Source organism: Musca domestica, unplaced genomic scaffold (genome assembly GCF_030504385.1).
Source record: "Musca domestica strain aabys unplaced genomic scaffold, Musca_domestica.polishedcontigs.V.1.1 33, whole genome shotgun sequence".
Lineage (NCBI taxonomy): Eukaryota > Metazoa > Arthropoda > Insecta > Diptera > Muscidae > Musca > Musca domestica.
The window spans coordinates 15,385-38,512 of record NW_026712312.1 but is presented as its reverse complement, the minus strand read 5'-3'; the positions used below and the strand labels follow the sequence as shown (position 1 = coordinate 38,512).

Sequence of the window (23,128 nt, the reverse complement as noted above, 5' to 3'; positions counted from 1 at the left end):
ATACTCCAGACACAATAGTGCAACGAATTGGTATCCGGAGATATTAAAATGAAGCGAGGAACCTCATTTTCTAACCATTCTTGAGTGGCGCGTGCTGAGTGTAAAACTGCTGAGTAATGGTGGAATGTTCAAGGTCTGGAATGTTTGTGTGTCCAAGGTTTTAATACACCCTCCAGAATATTTTCGCGATAACTTTCGGCATTTATTCTGATGCCACGGTCGATTAATACGAGCGGAGAACGACCATCGGCTGTTATGGTGGCCCTCAACAACATGGCTGGCGCTTGAGTTCTGGTGGCCAACCGAACATATTTTCAGCTGAGCTCTTTTGCAAATACAAACGATCATTTTCATTTTTACAAACTGGTGGACAACGAAAGTTTTCTCATCGGAGAAAACCAAAATTCAGCATTTCACCACTTTCGGCCAAGGAAACAACTCTTTAGCTCTTTTAAGTCTATTTTCTTTCTGTTGCGGTGTAAGTTCTTGCGCTTTTTGGAATATCAATAACTTTACCTTGAGCTCATTTTTCAATATTTCCGAAAGGAATATTGCGATATGTTCAACTAACGAGCCATTTTTGGGCCACGCGGGTTTCGCGGAAAATTCTCACTAAAATGCTTTTGTACGTTTGTAAACAATATAATGAGTTGTCATTGGAATAATTTTAACAGCTATCGGACGAGTGGCTTAGAAATGACAGCAGTCTGAGTTTGGTTGCAGTATTTTCATCTTACACTTTAGTACTTTTCCGAATTCGTTGCATATTTCTTATGAGTTCACTTTCCCATTGGCCACTCTTGTCTGTGGAAAATTCAATCAAAACCATAAAATAGTTTTGGGCAACAGAATCGCAACATATATTAAATATTCTCTTTATTTTTTTTGAAAAATCGCTCCTAATAAAACAAAAGACTTAAGAAATGAACATTCATTCAATTGTATTTTGAGGTTTTACAATTAGAAGCATATGTTTCAAAATTTTTAATAGGAATGCTAATATATTTACGTAGGATTTAATCACCAATTTGTCCAATAATATCGAATCAACATACTTTGCTATAGCAGACAAGCGGAATTTTTGAAAATAAAGTCATTCTTAAACAAAAGACTTAGGAAACAAACTCTGTTTTTAGCAAACCAATAATGTTCCCAGAAATGCATTTTGTAACCATTTCCGGACGGGAAGATAAATATGTTCAATTAAAAGAAATATAAGAATCAACACAAATAATTTCTTAAAATTGTCCTCGACAACAATCGGTTTTGCTATTTTTTTTTGCAAAACGAAAGACTTAGGCAACAAACTCGATGTTCAAACGACAAACGAAGAACGAATTATCAGGTTTGGACTATATTCACTACTTCCTCCACTTTATATAAGATATATAGTGGAGGAAGTAGTAGTAGCATATGAGATATATTGTAGAGGAAGTAGTAGGTATAATTTCACAATTTTTATTTCCATGAAATTTATATTTTTATAGATGTCTACATTTTTTGGTTACATACTGCCTCTTGGCAAAGAAAATCCAATATTTTGAAGTTTCACACATCTTTTAATAATTATTTTTTTTTTTATTTAGAAAACAATTTGGAAAATATCACAGCAATAACAGTTAATTTTATAAACTTTAAATTTAAACTCGTGCTCTCCCCAAAAACCCCATAAATACCCAAATCAATTTGGCTTTTCCTTTCCACTTTTGTTAATTTGAAACATATTTCCCTATGTTATTCAACTTCTTTCTGCAATTCTCGAAAAAGCGAGACAGAGACCTCTGTATATGAACTTGTCGTTAATGTAAAGTTGGTTCGTTAAGTCGAGGTTGCTTTGAATTTAGTTAAAAACAAATGCTGACAACATGCCGTTGTTGTTTTATTTAACAAATCTACATTTACGTTAACAATTGCCACCATGATCGTTTTTCCTAACTACATAGCAGCAGCAACAACAACAACACCCAGCTGCAAGAAACATTTATTTAAATTTAACATTAGTTTTGTTTTGCTTCCTTTTTGGTTTGGGGGGCCGAAAACAACGCCTCTAACACAGAACACAGAAAAAAAAAAAACAGACAAACGGCTAATGTTGTCAACTTGAAATTCATTTCAAACTGTCGCCAGTGTTTGCACAACAATTTTCATTTTCTCGAAGAGAAACAAAAACACAACATCATCACCACCCATTTGATGTTAGTTGTTAAACGAAAAAGACACAGTCTTCTCATCACCATCAACATCCTCCATAGATGGGATGGGATGCCATGAATTTCCTTTACATTTCTAACTAGACTCATTTGCTTCTTCCCCCCAATTTCAGATTCGGAAAGGTTAATTGAGGAAACATCTTTTGCCAGCGTGATTCTACCCTCACCCGAATGGAAGACATTGGATCACATTGGACGCAACGCCCGCATTACCTATCGTGTCAGAGTTCAGTGTGCGGCCACCTATTACAATACCACCTGTACGACGTTCTGTCGTCCGCGCAACGATCAATTTGGCCATTACACTTGTGGGCCGCAGGGTGAAAAGATATGCTTGAATGGCTGGATGGGTGATAATTGCGAGAAGGCTGTCTGCAAGTTGGGCTGTGATCCGGTGCACGGCAGATGCGACAAGCCGGGGGAATGTGTGTAAGTAGATCTTTTTTTTCGTAATTGATATTTTAAGTGAAAAGAGTATATAAAGCCTTCCGCATGTGTTTCCACCTATATGCCCACATATTTTATCACCATTTCGATCTGTGTCGTCTATAACTAAAAAAAAAAAAATAATTGAAAAAAAATAAGCCGATTTCTGGTTGAGAGAAATGTTTAGATATAGCAAGTTGTAAAGAATCGCTAAATTGTTTCCCAAGTTATGACAGATAGCCCCTTGTGGGTGAGGTACCAAAAGGGCTTCTAAGATATATTTCATCTTCATTTTTGCTAGCAAAAATACTTGAAAGTGTGGGTTTAAAGAGAGTTAGACCCTAACTCCGTTTCCTTGAGCGTTTTGTTTTTCAAAATCTTGAACCCTATGTGAGGGAGGTACCAGAAGAAATGGTCCGATCTCCACCATCTTTTTAACAGATCTTGTGTTGATAGAAATATTAAGATGTAACAAGTCTGGATGGAATCGGATGTTCCGTTCGAGTTTTATGAGAGCCATTGTTATTCAAACTATTTATCCTTTGTGGGGGAGGTACCAGAAGGAGTGGACCGATATATCCCATCTTCACACCAGACCTAGGGTTAATAGAAATATTGTTATTTGTGTAATTTGAAGGGAACCGGATGCTTATTTCAGATTTTTTTTTTATCGTTTTGGTCATTCAAAATTTTGACCCGCTGTAGGGGAGGTATCAGAAGGAATGATCCGATCTCCACCATCTTTATAGCGGAGTTCGTGTTGATGGAAATATTGAGATATGCCACGTCTGAATGGAATCGGATGTTAATTTCGTGTTTTATGAGCTTCATGATTTTCAAAAATTTGACCCTATGTGGGGCAGGTACCAGAGGGAGTGGACCGATATATCCCATCTTCATAGCAGATCACAGCATTTCTGATATTATCCATCTTCACACCAGACCTTGGGATAATAAAAATATTGCGATGTTTGTAATTTGAAGAGAATCGGATGCTTATTTCGGATTTTTTGGTCGTTTTGGTCTTTTAACATGTTGACCCTTTTGGGGGGGAGGTATCAGAAGTAATGGTTCGATTTATGTCATCTTTATAACAGATCTTGTGTTGATGGAAGTATTGAGATGTGCCAAGTCTGAATGAAATCGGATGTGATTTTCGTCTTTTATGAGCTTCATGAATATTCAAAAATTTCACCCTATGTGGGGGAGATACTAAAAGGAATGGTCCGATTTATATCATCTTTATAACATTTCCTGTGTTGATGGGAATATTAAGATGTAGCAAGTCCGAATGAAATCGGATGTAAATTTTGTGTTTTATGAGCCTCATGAATATTCAAAAATTTTACCCTTTGAGGGGAGGTACAGGAAGGAGTGGACCGAAATATTCCATATTCACACCAGACCTTGGGTTAGTAAAAATATTGCGATATGTGTAATTTGAAGGCAATCGGTCACTTACATCACATTTTATAAGAGTTATAATTATTAAAAGTTTTGACCTTTTGTGGGGGAGGTACTTGGTGGACTGGGTCAATATGGTCGATTTTTTTGGAGCACAATCGGAAAATATATATATATTTTTTTTTTTTTGAAAATTTTGACCTTATATGGGGGATGTACCAGAAGGAGTGGACCGATATTCCCCATCTCTGAACTCGATCTAAGTTTGACAATAATATTACTGTGTACCAAGTTTGGACCAAATCGGATACTCCTTTCGGGAGTAATCGTGCGCACCAACCAGACAGACGGATGGATGGACGGACATTTCTAGATCGACTCCAAATGTTCTGAATCGGATTTGGTCCCAAGAGACCTAGTGCCGTATTAAGTGATATATATATGCTCTCTACCCATATGGCTGAGGGTATAATAATATTGAGAGGTACCACGTTTGGACCAAAACCGATAATCCCTTCGAGAGTTATCGTGCGCACCACGACTGACAGACATACGGAGGGACGGATGGACATCGCTAAATCGACTTCAAATGTCCTGAAACGGATTTGGTCCAAAGAGACCTAGGGTCTAAAACCGTTTTTTCGATAAGGCACGTTTTAGCCCTATCAAATTATATATACCCTCTCTAGCCATATATCTGAGGGTTAAAAAATGTCTGCCACAATCATTGCAGAATTACTTCAAAGTAGTCAAAACTGAAAACCTTGTTGGTTTTGTTGTAAATATTATTAAGTAAAAGGTTTGTATCTTTGTTTGTTTGATTTTTTATCTTGTCTCCCTCTCCGTTTTGTGGGTGGAGCCAAATGCCATTAAAAATGGAGAAAAACATGACCGACCGACAAAAAATATAATAAGTTTTGTTTTTGCCCAGCTACTGATTTTAACTTAACTAGTTTTGCCTTATTGTTGTTACTATTGTAGTAAAACAAAAGCAAAAAAAAATCCAAAATCTGTTTTCGATTTAAATTACTTTGGCCATTATATTGTCAGATCTAGTTTTGCAAATAACAGCAGCAACGATAACAGCTACCACAGTGAGTAGCTTCATCATCATTCAGCACATCGTCATCATCATAATCGACGTCATTGGAAGTCTTGGAGTCATCGATTGTTGTTCGAAAAATCTGCTCGTATTTTCTTTCCTAATATTTTTGTTGTTGTTGCTGTTGTTATTATTTGCTGCAGCATTTTATGAACAATTATTTGAGCATTTCTTGCTTTAGTTAAGGTTGGCTGGGAGGAGGTCCGCTAAATCTGTTTTCATTGTTGTTGTGTTACCATTTCCAAACTTTTGCGTTCGAGGAGATTTTTGCTCGTTCTCGTTGTTATGCACGAACCAGCATTTATATGATTCGGTTGTTGTTGTTACTACTTGTTGTTGTAGTTTTTCTTATTTTCTTCTTCTCAACAAAATGTTGAACATTGAAAATGGTGTAACACAGAATACGTGATTTTTATTGTGAAGTGCTCTCTCAAAAAAATTCTCGTTACGTTTTTTTGGGCTAACAACAACCTCGTGAAATCTCCTTCGAACATGGACATCTCGTCGGAGTCCATGAAAATAACAACAAAAGGCAAAATCTCATCATAGACATAGTTTATGATTTGAGTTGAGATCTTGGGCCATGGAAAACTGAAGTCACCCCCCCTCTCACTCTCTGCCTCCCTCCCACCCACTTTGAATGCAATTACTTTTGATATTTTTGTGTTCTAAATTTTTTGTGTTCTGTTATTGGCAAGCCATTTTGGGTCTGGTTCGGTCTCGCTGCCGGTCTGTCCCGTCGATCTCTCAAAACTATATTTAATAATAAATTATGATTATATCTCTTAGACTGCAATTAGTTAAGATTCGACCTAGAATCGTTGACCGACATGAAGATCTATGAGATTTCAAGCAACAAAGCTACTACCTTTGTTATTATTGTTGTTGTATTAGGAAAATTGAGTTCTTTGTGAACCTTTGAGTTTGGCCATTGAATCGAACAAAAAACGCCATTTTGAAAGGTATTTTATTATTTTAGGGTTAGTTTTTTTTATTATTTCTTCCAATCATACGCTGAGAGTCTGACTGTTTCTACACGAAGCTTCCATGATGCTACCATCATGACCAATGGTGTTTTATTGTTGTTTTTGCTAGTTTCTTTTATGTGGGTGTCAAAAGTTAAAGGAAAAACCTTTTTGTATAACAAATTTGTAAAATGCCTTTAAAAAAGTAAGTACCATAATCAGCCATCATCTCCTCTTTTCATTTTGGAAATCTTTGTACAAAGTACTTTGCAGACGGCTCATCTCATCATCGCTGACCCCTTTTAAGTGGAAGTGATTTATCTATGGCTTTTTTAGGTCACTGCTAATTTAGTGAGTCAAATTTGGGTCATAGTAAGAGATGGATTTGGAAAATGGGAATATTGCGAAATGTTTTTTTTTTAATTTTTTTTTTCAATATTTATAGATATATATTTGTTTAAATAATTTTGAATTGAAAATAATCGCCCAATCGTTTTTTTTTTTTAATTTCTTATACAGATTCCTTTCTAAATAAAATTTTTCTTACTCCAGAAGAATGACATTTGGTACCAGATATCAGATACAGGCCAGAAATACCTTTGCCAAATTTTATCGAGATCGGTTCAGATTTAGATATAGCTACACCATATATCAGTCCAGATGACCTAGATTTGATCACATCCAACCGAATTCATTCTAAAAGCAAATACATTAAATTTGGTAAAACTCGGTTCAGATATAACTATAGCTATCATATCTATGTTTCATCCGATTTGGTCTTTTAGTCTCTCACATTCGTAATATGCACTCCACAAGAATCGTATTTGGTACCAGATATCAGATACAGCCCAGAAATACATCTGCCAAATTTTATCGAGGTCGGTTCAGCTTTGGATATAGCTCCCACTTATATTTTCAACCGATTGCTGGTTAATTGTGTACCAAACGGCCAATATCAATCCAAATGAAATGAATTTTGGTACATCCGACCGAATGTAGTTTGGATGCAAGTACATCAAATTTGGTAAAATTCGGTTCAGATATAGCTGTAGCTCCCATATGCACGTTTTATCCAATTTGGTGTTTAAGTCCCTCACATTCGTAATACGCACTCCAAAAGAATATGATATTTGGTACCAGATGAAAAATGCAGCCCAGAAATACCTTTGCCAAATTCTATCGAGATCGGTTCAGATTTGGATATAGCTCCCACATATATTTTCAACCGATTGCGGGTTAATTGTGTACCAAATGGCCAATATCAATCCAAATGAACTGAATTTTAGTACATCCGACATCTGAATTCAGTCTAGAAACAAGTACATCAAATTTGGTAAAAATCGGTTCAGATATAGCTGTAGCTCCTATATACATGTTTCATACGATTTGGTCTTTAAGTCTCTCACATTCGTAATATGCACTCCACAAGAATGATATTTGGTACCAGATATCGGATACAGCCCAGAAATACCTTTGCCAAATTTTATTGAAATCGGTTCAGATTTGGATATATCTCCTATATATATCCTTAAACCGATTTCACGTTTACTGTGCAAATAATGGCGAATATCGGCTCAAATGGAGTGAATTTCGGGACGTACGTTTCCATTTGGTGGAACTCGACTACGATATATATTTATTAATATAATGCTTCTCGAAGTGATTTCGTGCACTCTGCAGCAAAGTTATTTGGTATAAAACATAAGAATGTCTCCGTAAATAGATTTAGAATTAGATATGCCTCCCATAGATTAATTCGATCTCAAACAAAATTATAACTGATCTAAAGCCAAATGTTCATAGGTGGTATGAACTACTTCAAATAAGTTCCAAATATAAATTCTTTTGTTACGGGAACTCTACTGAATATACATAGTGGTGTAGGGCATCATATAATCAGGTCCGGCCGACTTTTGACTTTTCCTTACTGGCTTTTCTTTTCGTTTTTCACACCTGGATAAATTGTCACTATGTCCCTCTTTTCTTCTGTTAAGCCCTCAATGACCACGATATAGCTTAGAATCTTTGCTCAGGTATTAACATCACTTCTAGGTGGCTGGTCCATTCACCTCATACAAGGGTATATTTTGAATGAGTGTTTCCAAATTTGAGCTGAATTTTATATTTGGAAATGTAATGTATAGAAACCCCTACCTAAAGACCCCTCTTGGTGTCAGGAGCCCCCAACTAGACTACGGGGCGGCCCCTGTTTTTTTTTTTTTTTGTATCGCGGTGGGTTTATACCCAAATAGCAGATAGAGCTTCGGCTAGAGCAGCAGAGTTATAAGATAGCCCTTAACCTTTAACCAAGAGGGAAGTGAAGCCCATATAGCTGATTTTTTCTGGTAGCTATTGGGTAATTCTAAAGGAGAACTTGCTGACGCATCTCGTTACAAGGGTGCATCATGGTTGAAGACGTCAAAAGGAGAATCATGTAAAACCCCATTAGACTTCAACTCAACACCCCCCCCCCCCCTCCCTCCAATAGAAGACCAATATTTTTGGTATTGGCCACCTGAATAAGTATCTTCCGATTTTAGGTAATTTGAAAGTTACCGGCGAATTTCCAATCCAAAAAAACTTTGCCGGCGAAAAAAATGCAATGTATATAGTTCCACTATTTGGTATAGCCCCATATAACATTATGTATGTTCAGATATTCGATATTTCTAAGGTTTAAGTACTTGAAGGTTCTAGTCATATTTGTCACTCGACGTTTTTATACCCTTAGCCATATGGTTAGAGAGGGTATATATCATTTGATGCGGCCAAAACGTGGCCGAAATAACGGTTTTAGACCCTTGTTATCTTTGACCCAAATCCGTTTTAGGACATCTGGAGTCGATCTAGCGATGTCTGTCCGTCTGTCTGCTTGGCTGGCTGTTACGCATGAAAACTCGCGAAAGGAGTATCCGATTTGGTCCAAACATGGTACATGGTACGTAATATTATTATCAAACATAGGTCGAGTTCGGAGATGGGCAATATTGGTCCACTTTTTCTGGTACCTCCCGCAGGAAATTCTCAAAGAAACTATTTTACTGCACAGAGAGTGAAAACTTTGCAAATCCTAATATTTGCATCAGTGCTAGGTCAGGTGCGAAAATGGTCAATATCGGTCCATTCCATCCAGTACCTCCCCCACAAAGGTTCAATATTTTAAATAATTTTAACTTTTATAAAATGTGATGTAAGAGTCCGATTGTGACCTCCACCTGGGAGTACCTCCTCCACATAGGGCTAAAATTTTGAGCATCCATTAAGCTCATAAAACGGGAAATTAACATCCGATTTTTTTATTCAGACTTGGTACATCTCAATATTTCCATCAACACAAAATCTGTTATAAAGATGGTTGTTCTGGTATCTCCCCCAATAGGGTTCAAGATTTTGAAAACCAAAACGCTCAAAGAAAGCGAAATAAGCATTCAACTCTCTTCAAATTTCACACAACAATCATTTCTGCTAACACCAGATCTCTTGTGAAGATGATATATATATCTGCGAACTCCTTCTGATACCTCATCCACAAAGGGTCACAATTTTCAATATTTTTATCTGTTGTAACAAGTCAGCGATTCCTTACAACTTGCTATATTTAAATACTTCTCTCAACTAGAAACCTGAGTTGAATATGGCATTTATAATTTCGCGTAAATTCGAAATAGAATACTTCGGTCGGATATATCTGTAACCTCACGCATTTTTCCACATTTTCCAAAAATTTGCACACAGCTCATATAAAGCAGGAAGTAGTCAATATAGTCCAAATCTGGCACGTTGTAGCATTTTTATCAGTCTTAAGTCAGATACGAATTGGTCCATATTTTCCAACTAGTTTGGAACCTTCCATTCAAATTCGGAACATACAGGAATCATAAATCTGCAATACGTTTGCTTGAAATTCGACTTTTTTTCAGTTTCTTATTTTTAATTTAAGCTTAACAAATGATGTTATTTCGATTTGTAACCGAGTGAAAAATTGGTAATTTGCATAATGTTAAACCGTTAAACATGATTTCCAACAAATTTTTGGGGCAAACATAAAAATTTGTTCGAGCTTCCAAAAGTAAGCGAGAAATAAACTAACGACATTTTCCCAAAGTAAAACAACAGCTTGTTTTGTGTTTTCAATTCACTCAACATGGCCATAAAATCATGGCAAAGTCTAAAAGTCATCAACACAACAGACATTTTGGCCAGGGAACTCGGCAGCGGCAACTAAAGTTTAAGGGCAAAAATTTGTCATTTGTTTGGCTCATTAGTCACTTTGAACGAAAGCTGAGGCAAAAAGAAAAAAATGGCATAAGCAACAACAACAACGACAGGCAGATAACTTCTGCTAACAAGCTGTGAAACAAAACGAAATTATATGACGAAATTTTGTGAAGGAAATCAAGAAAAAAACAACAACCCAACAAATCATGGGATTTCTTAAAGAAGAAGAGTTTTTGAGTTTGATGTTGCTGCTTCGTTTGGTTTGGTATAACCCTAGGATCATGTCATCATTTGCACCATCATTCAATGACTTCAACACCATTTGTGTTTCGATTTCGTTTTTTTGTGTCGTCGCAAATAGCGGCATTTCAGTTCATTTTATTATCATCTGTGTGAGTGCTTTTATTTTTTGCTGGCCAAAAGGACTTGGTTTTTTTCTTCTCCATCTTCCTTTGCCAATATGTGAATGCTGTGTTCATCTGTTTAATTAGGTACCACCCGTTGTTAAACATGCAATGCTGTTGACATCTACGACTTGGGAGTATGGTTTTCTTTCAACAAAAACATGAACTAATGTCTGTTGAATTTAATAGACGGGGGTTTTTTGGTACTAGGACTACACAACAATGTTATAAAATTCAGTTGTTGCGAATATTTTCTGTGGCAGGACACTGAGAGAAAAAATTTGAAAGAGAAAAGTGGAGAAGGAAGAATTTTCGCAGAAGAAATATTTACACCCTGTAGGAAATATGGGATATAAAACATTGTAGTATAAAAATGTAAGGGATTAAGTTATTTTTACATTGAAAGGGGACATATACAAAATTGTTGCAAATAACACATTTTTATAGAGAATTATACAGAAAATATAATATAATAAATTGTGGGATGAAAAATGTTGCGAATAAAGAACATTAGTAGAGGAATGTTGCCAGAAAAAAAATCGTTTAAAAGTGATTGATAAAAATTATTTCATTCATTTTATTTATTTATTTATTTATTTATTTATTTTATTTATTTATTTATTTATTTTTTTTGAGAAAATGTTGAGAATAACTCTTTTTATACCCTCCACCATAGTATGGAGGGTATATTAAGTTTGTCATTCCGTTTCTAACACCTCGAAATATACATTTTAGACCCCACAAAGTATATATCTTCTTGATAAGCATAAAATTCTATGTCGATTTAGCGATGTCCGTCCGTCTATCCGTCTGAGGAAATCACTCTAGCTTCCGAACGAAATGAAGTAGGTTATGTCTGCAGGACTTTTGGTGTTGAAAATGGGCCATGTAGGTCCACGTCTTAGTATAGCCCCCATATAACGGTACCACCCGATATTCGGTATTTTGATGATTTTAGCGACATTATTTACCGGAATTATTTCAAATTTTATATTTGAAGTTCTTAATGGATACTACAGCCTATGACAGAAAATTGTCTGTGCTGGTCTGCGTTTTATAACCCCCTCCCTATACCTCCCTATATTCGGTATTTTGATGATTTTAGCTACATTATAAACAGATTTTTTTCAAGTTTCGCATTTGAATATTATAATAGCTTGTGACAAAAGTTGCCTATGCAGGTATACGTCGTCTTATAGACCCTAATATACGGCTACATTCAGTATATTTAAGATTTTAACAAAATTTTTAACGGAATTTATTTTTTTGAAAATTGCCAAATTTGTGTCAAATGGTGGAGGGTATTCAAAGTTTTTTTACTTGTTTTTATAACAGGAATAACATTTATGTTGATAATATGTTGTGGATGAAACATTTTTTTTTTTTTTTTTTTTTTTTTGAAAACATGTTGCGGAGAAATTTTCAACTTTTGTTCTTTGAAAACTTTTGACATAGAGAAGATGTGTGTCATTTTACCACTTCAGTAAGATTTACTCCAGTAGTTCTTTTGGGAGAGTAAAAGTGATTAACCTTTCGTATGGAAATAGAGGAAAAACTGATCAAGACAAATGTTATGAATAAAAGGTTCAATTGAAGACATGTTGCGGATTCATTATTTTCAAAGGGAACATGCTGATGCAACATTCGTATAGAGGACAAGAAACGAACGTTTTTTACTTTTCCAACAAGATTTATTTATAAAAGTTCTTTCGAGAGAGGAAGAAATAATGGGATAGGACTCATGTTGCGGATGTGAAATATTCATAGATGACATGTTGCCAGAACCACATTTTCCTTATGTCCCATACACGAGATGTTACGAATGATATATTTCATAGGAAACATGTTGACGAAGATTTTTAGAGTTCTTGTTTAGATGTAACAGTATGTATGCTTTTTTTTACTTTTCCACCTCACAATAATTTTTTTTTTTTTGAGAGAGAGAGAGAGAGAGTAAAATTTATTTTTGCTTTTTTGAAAGAGAAGAAGAAAAGAATATCTTGCCAAGACACATGTTGATATCTTAATGATTTATTTCTAATGCAACATTTTCATGGAGAACATGTTGCGGATGACATATTATCACAGGAAACATATTAAGGATGGTACATTTTATAGAGGACTTGTTGCGGACACAATAATAATTTTTTATTCGTACTTTTTTCTAGAAGGAATTACTTATTACGTTGTTTTGAAAGGGTGAAAGCCTTTTTTGTGCGAGAGTAGAAAATTGTAAAAAAAATAACAATAACCGGTTAAAATGCAAGTTGGGGATTCAATATTTTAAAAGAATATATTTTGCGAAGGCAACATTTTCATGAAGAACATGTTGCGGAACAAGACAATTTTTATAGAGAACATATTGTGGAAACAACATGCGTATATAATTTTGCTTTTTTTTAAGAGCAAGCAAAATTTTCCCCTTTTTCGGAAGCAACATTTTCAGTTAGAATATATTGCAGATTCAACAATTAGTTTGTCTTTATTATTTACTCAGCACTAACTTTTAAGAGATTTTGACAAACAAAAATCATTATTTTCTCTAGAAACATTCCAGGAAAATCTTCCTCAGAAAAAAAATCCTTTTCACACAGTTAAGGCCAATCGACACGCCTGAGAAGAGACTTAAGGACAGGGAAGACATCTAGCATCTTGGATAACCATTGGATTGTATTTAGCTGTAAAATGAACCACAACAAGTAACAGCACGACAAAGTGCGTAAATATTGGGCAAATGTCTCTGGTCAAAATGCCAATTTTAATATCTGGGCAGTGCTCCGTAATATAATTTCAAAAGCGAAATCTTCCAAAATGGACATAAGGGGCTTCTAACATAATATTTGTTAAATTTTACCCAAATGGACAACATTCAGTTGTATGGAGACCATTCTCTTCGCCGGGATGAAATTATCAATATTACGGATACACCATTTTGTTTAGAGAATATTGTTGATTCAACAGTTTATTTTATAAAGTTTGGCGGATACACAAATGTAAATGTTGCAGATTCAAAAAATTCAAAATTAGAAAAAAATTACAGATACATTATGTGCGGATACAAAATATTTGATAACAAATATTACAGATGCATCAGCTTTGTAGGCAAAATGTTGCAGATACAAAACATTAGGCAAAGAAAATGTTGCGGATGCATAAAATTCACAGAGAAAGGGTTGCAGGTAAATTAGGTTTGCAGAAATAATTAAAAATATTACTTTTGGGAATTTTACGTAAATTGACAACATCTTGTTGTGTATACGACAGTTTTGCTGGAAAATTTTGTAAATGTAATATTTTAATGGAGAAAATGTTGCTGATTCAAAATTTTCTTTGACAAAGTGTTGCAGGAACAAAAGTTTTGTAGAGAAAATGTTGCTGTTCACAAAAAATTGCTGCTGATCTGGAAAATTTGCAGTGAACATTTGTTTCAAGAAGAACATTTGCAAAGATCGAAGAATTTTTCGAAGGCAAATTTTTCCGTATAAAGTATATATATATATATATATCGACGTTGCATGGCAAATGTTGCAGATACAAAAGTCTGGCCAAGAAAATATTGTGTATGTAGAAACTTCGCGCAGAACATGTTGCGGATACATTAGGTTTACAGAAACATTTTTGGCCATACAACATTTTCTCAGATAACATGTTGCGGATATTTGTTTTGTGAAAATACTATTTCCTCGCGAGAGTTCCTTTAAGAAAATATTTTGGTGCAAGAGTTTTGTTGAGAAAATATTGTGGTGTGAGAATTTCTAAGAGAAAATTTTGCAGTCTTCGTCACAGTGATCTACAAATCCCTCTCAGCTTTTTCCAAGTGTACTTCCCTTAACAAAAAAAAAAAAAAAAAAAACCTACAAAACCTAAATCTACACATTCGTGATGAGTGCTTTCGTTTTTTGTTCCCAAAAAACATTTAATCAAATTACTTAAAGTGAACTATAGTCAGCACTGTAGAAGAACAAAAAAACTGCAGAACAAAAGAACGAACGAACGAGACCAGCAACAGACAACATGCAACATGTTTCATTTTTATGCCTGCGCGTCCTTTTGTGATTTTGGAACAACTTCAAAAGGATGCAAAAGTATACATTACGTTTTCTGTGCACAAAGGAAAACCTGGGCGTTTTTAACGAAATTTGCATAGCATTCTTCAGTTCAACAAAAAGTTGAGAAAACAAAAAAAATCTTCTTGAAGTACAAACAAATCATGGGTTTGTTCATGCCACAGAATGGATTCCTTGTCTCTCTCGGTTTTTTTTTTCAAGGAGCAGATGAAGAACAAAGTCTCAACGGAAAAAATAAAGAAACATTACTTGAGCGTGTTGAAAAGCTTAATTGAAAATAGTATTGGCCGTTTGTTGTTTGGTTAACTGGTGACGTCTTTTTTTCCGTTCCGTTTCATTTCGTTCGAATTTGTATTGTATCTGTCTTAAACGATCTGTTGTTGGTGGTTCATTTAAAAGCCATTGCAACATCGTTTGGATGACATGATGAATTCGAGTTGTTCCATGGCTTTTGGTTTTCGTTTCGGAGTTTGCTTTTTTTTTCCTGTGAGCTTTGTTACGTTTTGTGTTACTATTGTCAGCGATGGCGTTGAAATATTGTAAATTGTAAGAAAATAAAGTGACACAGTTTAATTTCATTAAAATCCAATACAACAACAACCATGTCGCCTTAAAGTTCAATTCTCACGAAATTCGAAATGATTTGTAAACATTGATTCGTCTGGGGCGTTTTTTTTGCATATTTTATTTTGCGAGGTGGGAGAGGGGACTGGAGGAGGTGTGGAAGGAAGGAAGGAAGGTGGTTTTATGGAAACAAGAAAAAATGATAAGCTGTGGTGTGAACATGGGAAAATATACCTCAACCAAATATTACGGATTTATAGAAAGTTATATAAAAAAATTTTCATTTTTATACCCTCCACCTTGGAGGGTTTGTAAAATCTCTAAAAATTCGTCGTAAACCCCATAAAGTATATATATTCATAATCAGCATAAAATTCTAAGTCGATTTAACGATGTCCGTCTGTCTGCTGAAATCACGATACAGCCCACATTATTTGACGTAGAGCATCACAATTTAGCAGAATAATTTGTATTGTGTCTAGGATGGTTGGTATTGAAAATGAGATGTATCGGTCCACGTTTTGGTATAATCCCCATATAACGGTACCTTCCGATATTCGGTATTTTGATTATTTTTGCCAATTTTTCGCACGGATTTGCCTAAAAATTGGTTATTGTGGGTAATAATGGGTCCTAGTTCTAGTGGCGAAAAATTGTAGGTATAGGTCTAAGCTTTGGTATAGCTCCCATATAACGGTACCTTCAGATATTCCGTATTTTGATGATTATTGCCACATTTTTTCATGGATTTGTCTGAAAATAGGTATTTGTAGGTTATAATGGGTCCTAGTTCGTGTGGCAAAAAATTGTATATGTAGGTCCAACCTTTGATATAGCCTCCATATAACGGTATCTTCCGATATTCGATATTTTGATGATTTTTGCCACATTTCTTCTCGGATTTGTCTAAAAATTGGTATTTGTTGGTCCTAATGGGTTCTAGCTTCGGTGGCAAAACATTGCATGTATAGGCCCACGCTTCAGTATAGCCCCCATATAACGGTACCTCCCGATATTCAGTATTTAGATGATTTTCGGCCCAGTTTTTCATGGATTTTTCTAAAATTTGGTATTTGTAGGTCATAATGGGTCCTAGTTTGTGTGGCGAAAAATTGCATTTATAGGTCTACGATTTGGTATAGCCTCCATATAACGGTACCTCCCGAAATTCGGTATTTTGATGATTTTTGCCACATTTCTTCGCCGATTTATCTAAAAATTGTTAGTTGTAGGTCATAATGGGTCCAAGTTCGTGTGGCGAAAAATTGTATGTATAGGTCTAAGCTTTGGTATAGCCTCCATATAACGCTTCCCTTCCGATATTCGGTATTTTGATGATTTTTGCCACATTTCTTCGCGGATTTGTCTGAAAATTGGTATTTGTGGGTCATAGTGGATTCTAGTTCTTGTAGAGAAAAATTGTATGTATAGGTCCAAGCTTTGGTATAGCTTCCATATAACGGTACCTCCCGATATTCGGTATTTTGATGATTTTTGCCACATTTCTTCGCGGATTTGTCTAAAAATTGGTATTTGTAGATCATAATGGGTCCTAGTTCGTGTGGCGAAAAATTGTATGTATAGGTCCAAGCTTTGGTATAGCCTCCATATAACGATATCTTCCGATATTCGGTATTTTGATGATTTTTGCCACATTTCTTCGCGGATTTCTCTGAAAATTGGTATTTGTAGGTCATAATAGGTCCTAGTTCGTGCAGCGAAATATTGTATGTATAGGTCTACGTTTTGGTATAGCCTCCATATGACGGTATCTTCCGATATTCGGATTTGTTGTTCCTAATGGGTTCTAGCTAGGTTCACATTTTTGTATAGCCCCATGTAGCGGTACCTCCGGATATTCAATATTTTGATGAGATTGCGACATTCTCCAACGAATATGTCTAAAAATTGGTATTTGCGGGACACAATGGGTTCTAATGTCTCCTTTACCCTAAGGTGGAGGGTATTAGAAGTTTGGCCCGGCCGAACTTAATGTTTTTTTTTTACCTGTTTTTAGTAAATTTTCTACAAGGAAATATTTAAATCCATATTTATTTATTTTTTCATTTTATTTATGATTTTTTGTTAAAAATCTTGATTTCATCATCTACCAAAAATTTCTCTCTTTCAGTTGTCGTCCTGGCTGGCAGGGACCCCTTTGCAATGAATGTGTTGTGTATCCCGGGTGCAAACATGGCTCATGTTATGGTGAGGCCTGGAAATGTAAATGTGATACTAATTGGGGCGGTATCTTGTGTGATCAAGGTAAGGAAGGCAATGAACCTTGGCAACAATCTTAAAAAAAAGAGACCAAAAGGGGGTATAAAATATATCTACCTCCATGTAATCAAATCCACATTAAGATTATGGACTAGAAAAGAAATAAAAACTGGAAAGAGAACTGTAAAATGTTTTTCTTCACAGGCAATATTTTATTTTTTTGTTTTTTTTTGTCATGGCCAAGAAATATTCTCCCGTTTGGTTTCTGTTCTGTTTTTGCTTTGATTTCCAGATCGCTGTGAATGTTTTGTGGCATTTTAAATAATTTATATTCTCTTCCTGTTTTTTTTGCTTTTCCTTTTTTTCTCGTTTCGTTTCATGGTCATCATCATAGATTTAAATTATTGCGGCACCCATGAACCCTGCAAGCATGGCGGTACTTGTGAGAATACAGCACCTGATCGTTTTCGCTGCACATGCGCCGAGGGCTTGTCGGGCGAACGTTGTGAAATCATTGAACATCCATGTGCCACCCAGCCGTGCAAGAATGGTGGGTCGTGTACAGTTAAGGTGAGTTGATGTAGGACTTTTTTTAATAATTTTAAAATATGTAGTAAGGACCAAATTCCTTTAAGGATATTTGGATAACTCTTAGACAATGCCATCCATTTAATTAATAAATTTTTATTATTATTCTTTCTTCTTAGGAATCTCCGGCTCGCAACAGCTCCTCCTTGCCATCATTTCGTGTGATGCGCGGCATGAGTTCGGCCATGGGAAAACCGGTGAACCGGCGCAATATGCCTGTGTTGGCTGGCAACTCTTCAACATTGGTTTCCAATAGCCTGCCACAATTGACGCCAGCATCGGAATTTACATGTGCCTGTGCCTTGGGCTGGACAGGGCCGACATGTGAGATAAGTAAGTAGACTGTTTGATATAAACTCAAATACTTGCTATATTGGAGATTCTATTTCAATTCTTATATTTTCCTACAAAACAAAAGACTTAGGCAACAAACCTTTTATCTATCTGCGATTCAAATTATTATACACTCAGCCAGAGAGGTCTAGAATATCATTCGATACGGACAAAAGGTGCCTTTGGACAAAATCCGTTTCAGGATATTTGGAGTCGATCTAGCGATATCCCCCTTCCGACCGTCTGTATATCTGTCTGTCCGCCTGATGGGCACGATAACTCTCGAAGGGAATATCCGATTTGATCCAAACGTGGTACATCGTAATATTATTAACAAATTTAGATCGAGTTCGGAGATGGGCAATATCGGTCCACTCCTTCTGGGACCTCCCCAACAATAGGACGAAATTTTCACAAAAATATTTTACTGCACAGAAAGAGAAAGGACAATCCGATTTTGCTCCAACTTTGCAAATCCTAATATTTCCTTCAGTGCTAGGTCAGGTGCGAAAATGGACAATATCGGTGCACTCCATCAAGTACCTCACCCACAAAGGGTCAAAATTTTGAATTATTATAACACTTATAAAATGTGATGTAAGAGTCCGATTGACTTCAAATAAATCACGTCACAATATTTTTATTAACCCAAGGGGTGGTGTAAAAATAGATCTTATCGGTCCACTGCTTCTGGTACCTCCCCCACAAGGGGTCAAAATTTTGAATATCCATGAGACTCATAATATTTCCATCAACACAAGATCGGTTATAAAGTTGGCAGAGATCGGACCATTTCTTTTGGTACCTCCTTACAAAGGTCAACAACCAAAACGATTGTAAGATCCGAAATAAGCATTCGTTTCTCTTCATATCTCAGAATTCTTATTTTTCACTACCTCAAGGTCTGGTGTGAATATGTGATATATCGGTCCTATCCTTCTGGTACCTTCCCTCACAGAGGGCCAACATTTTAAATGTCTATGAGGCTCATAATTTACATCTGATTCCATTCAGACTTAGTACATCTTAATATTTCTATCAACACAACATCTGTTATGAAGATGATAGAGATCGGACCATTCCTTCTGGTACCTCCCCCACAAAGGGCCAAAGTTTTGAATAGCCAAAACGATTATAAAATCCGAAATGAGCATCCAGCTCTATTCATATTTCACACATTCCATTATTTCTACTAACACAAGATCTGCTGCGAAGATGAGATATATCGGTCCACTCCTTCTGGTACCTCCCCCACAAAGGGTCAAAATTTTGAATATCCATGAAGCTCACAAAACCTAAAAATAACATCCGATGAATGAAGCTCACAAAACCTAAAATTAACATCAGATTCCATTCAGAATTTTTACCTCACAATATTTCCATCAACACAAGACCTTTTATAAAGATGGCAGAGATCGGACCACATAGGGTTCAAAATTTTAACCCTAAAGAAAATGCTTAAAGAAAGCAAAATAGGCGCCCAACTCTCTTCCAATTTCACACATTAAAATAGTTCACAGCCAGAAACCTGAGATGAGTGAAGAAAGTAACCAATATAGTCCAAACCTGGCACGTCGCAATATTTACATCATATTTATTTAGGTCCGTTGAGAAATGGACAATATTGGCCCATTCCTTCTGAACCCACTCAATTGAGGGTCAACATTTTAAATAATAATAAAAGAAGTAAAAACATATTTAAATTATCGAACATTGACTGAGGGTATACATCTACCGGCAAAATCGACTGATAATGTTGTACATGTACATGTGTTTGTTTATTTTTCTGCATTGGGAGCAGCATATCCCGGAATGCTTGCTCCGGATTTTATTGGTCCGTGCCGGGATTGAGGAAAACCCCGGACCTTGGTTCTGCTCGGTTTGTCAGAATGTCATCCACCACAGATCTGTCTCGGTGCGATGTAATGGATGCAGAGAGTGGGTGCACTTCAAGAACTGTTCCGGATTAAGGCGTTTGCGAGACTACAGCGAAAGGGACTATGTTGCGACTTGCTGCAGTAACGTAGTCCCCAGCGAGTCCTCTTCTTCGTCGTTCTCGTCAGAGACGTCGTCGGAGTATGGCACTCCACCGCAGTCTCCAGAACAGCAACCAACACCGCAGCACCTAACGCCACATGTTGCTGTTCCAACTCCGGATTGTGCATCATTCTTGCAATTCAATTGCAACGGACTTCGAGGCAAAATAGATGAGATAGTGGAATTTATGAGTCGGAGGAATATTAAGATCGCAGCGGTGCAGGAAACCAAGCTGAATGAAAATTGCAGCCTACAACGTTGTTATGGTTACAACGTACTAAGGAAGGATCGCACCAGAAGTGGAGGTGGGGGATTAGCGTTCCTGTTACACCATTCTGTTCAGTACAGACCTATCTCGCTTGAGCTAGTCTCTAGTGACCCATACATGGAATGTATGGGGGTAGCAGTCAAGTGTGGAACTGCCGAGGTAGAGGTGCTTAATGTGTATATCCCGCCGATTAATAGCTGTGAACCACGTTATTTGCCTGATATTAGCCCATTATTGGTAGGCAATAACCGCCTGGTACTAGGGGATTTTAATGCCCACCATGAGTTGTGGCATTCCGTCCTAGGTAATGACCAGAGGGGATCAGCGCTGGCAGAGCAGATTGACTGCTCCACATTCTGCACGGTTAACGAGGATGCCCCCACCCGAATAAGAGGAGAGTGTCACAGTTCGCCAGATTTAACCATAGTGTCACCCGGTCTGATAAATGACGTGACTTGGCAACCCGTCATTTCTCTTGGCTCAGACCATCTCCCGATAATCGTCTCCATAAGCAGGTCGCCCGATTTCATAACCTCTGAACGCCTCACTTTCCTTAACCATGGGAAAGCTCACTGGCCAGAGTTCAGAGAATTCACCAACCGCCGCTTCAGAGAACTGCCCAACCCTTCTGATGTTCGGGTAGCAGAAAGGATTTTCTGAAACATCATCAGAGCTGCAGCCGCTCGCTATATACCTGCTGGTCGAATACCCGAGATAAGACCAAACTTCCCAGCAGAGGCAGCGGGATTAGCAAACGAGCGTGATGATCTCCGTCGTACCAACCCTACTGATCCTAGAATCAGTGATTTGACAGTGGAAGTCAACCGGTTGGTACAGGAGCATAAGAGGAAAAAGTGGCTAGACCATCTGAAGTGCTGCAACATTGGAACCGATATGAGTAAGCTGTGGGTAACGGTTAAGTCGCTCTCGAACCCTGGAAAAAAGGATGATAGGACCTCAGTCACTTTTAACGACGTAACGGTGACTGATCCGAAGAGGTGCGCGGAATATTTTAACCGACAATTTGTCGAGCACCCCGAGAGTGATAGGGCGAAGCGAAGAGTACTACGTCGTATCAGATCTCTTCCCGCCGAGGAGGAACCACCACAGTTTACGATGGGTGATGTTGCAAATGTCATCCGTAACGCTAAGTCATCCAAAGCGTTGGGCCCGGACGGAATCTCAATGGTAATGTTGAAGCAGCTGGATACGCCGGGAGTCGAGTACTTAACAAAAGTTCTCAATTTGTCGCTAGCCACCCACATAGTGCCCGAAACCTGGAAAATGGGCCGGGTGTTCCCGCTACTGAAGCCAGGCAAGGATGCCAGTAAAGGCGAATCGTACAGGCCGATTTCGCTTTTGTCGCCAGTAGCAAAGACTCTTGAGGCTTTACTCCTCCCCAGCATTAGAGGAAGCTATGCAGTTGCCAACCACCAGCATGGATTCCGTCCACAACATAGTACCACAACAGCATTACACGCCATTTCCACACATATTAGTAGAGGACTAAACCAGAACAGGCCGTGTGACAGAACAGTGTTGGTAGCCCTTGACCTATCAAAGGCATTTGATACGGTCAATCATGCCACACTGTTTGAGGACGTACAGAGAACTACCCTCCGGCCAAGTTTGAAACGTTGGATAATCAACTATATGTGTGGACGCCAGTCGTACGTGGAATTCCGGAACAAGAAGTCCAAAGCCCGTAGAGTGAAACAGGGAGTTCCCCAAGGTGGGGTGATATCTCCGGAACTGTTTAACCTCTACCTTTCCGGAATTCCTCGCCCTCCAGACGGCATTGAGATCGTAACGTATGCGGATGATTGTACGATCATGGCGTCGGGTCCAGTGGTCGATGACATATGCGAAAGGTTGAACCCCTATCTCGCGGAGCTTGCCGCATACTTCCACGCGAGGAATATGAAAATATCCGCCACGAAATCAACGGCCACACTCTTTACCACATGGTCTGCGGAGATGAGAACACAGCTGAATGTTCAGGTCGAGGGGAATTTAATACCGACCACGAACTACCCCAAGATTCTTGGGGTAACGTTCGACAGCATGTTCAAGTCGTCCGCGCAAGCCACAGCTATCTGCGACAAGATGAAAAGTAGGAACAAGGTCCTCAAGGCGCTAGCCGGCAGCTCTTGGGGTGCGGACAAAGAAACCTTGTTAACCTCTTATAACGCGATAGGTCGGTCTGTGGTCAACTATGCGGCTCCAGTGTGGTCTGCGAATACTAGTGCTACGCAGTGGAAGAATATCCAGACCTGCCAGAACGCTGCCCTGAGAACTGCGACAGGGTGCCTCCTCATGACA

The 23,128-nt window shown here is 37.5% G+C and overlaps 1 protein-coding gene across 1 annotated transcript in view; it reads left to right on the top strand.

Moving 5' to 3' along the window:
- The window catches only part of LOC101898336 (protein serrate), a gene marked incomplete at its 3' end in the record, with an annotated part of 79,295 nt that overhangs the window by 40,871 nt on the left and 15,296 nt on the right, over positions 1-23,128 (top strand). Inside the window, exons 5-8 of the mRNA XM_059125516.1 lie at positions 2,324-2,639; positions 17,492-17,625; positions 17,975-18,150; positions 18,288-18,501. Of these exons, the coding sequence (XP_058981499.1) occupies positions 2,324-2,639; positions 17,492-17,625; positions 17,975-18,150; positions 18,288-18,501 (840 nt within the window). The remainder of the gene's footprint in view (positions 1-2,323; positions 2,640-17,491; positions 17,626-17,974; positions 18,151-18,287; positions 18,502-23,128) is intronic.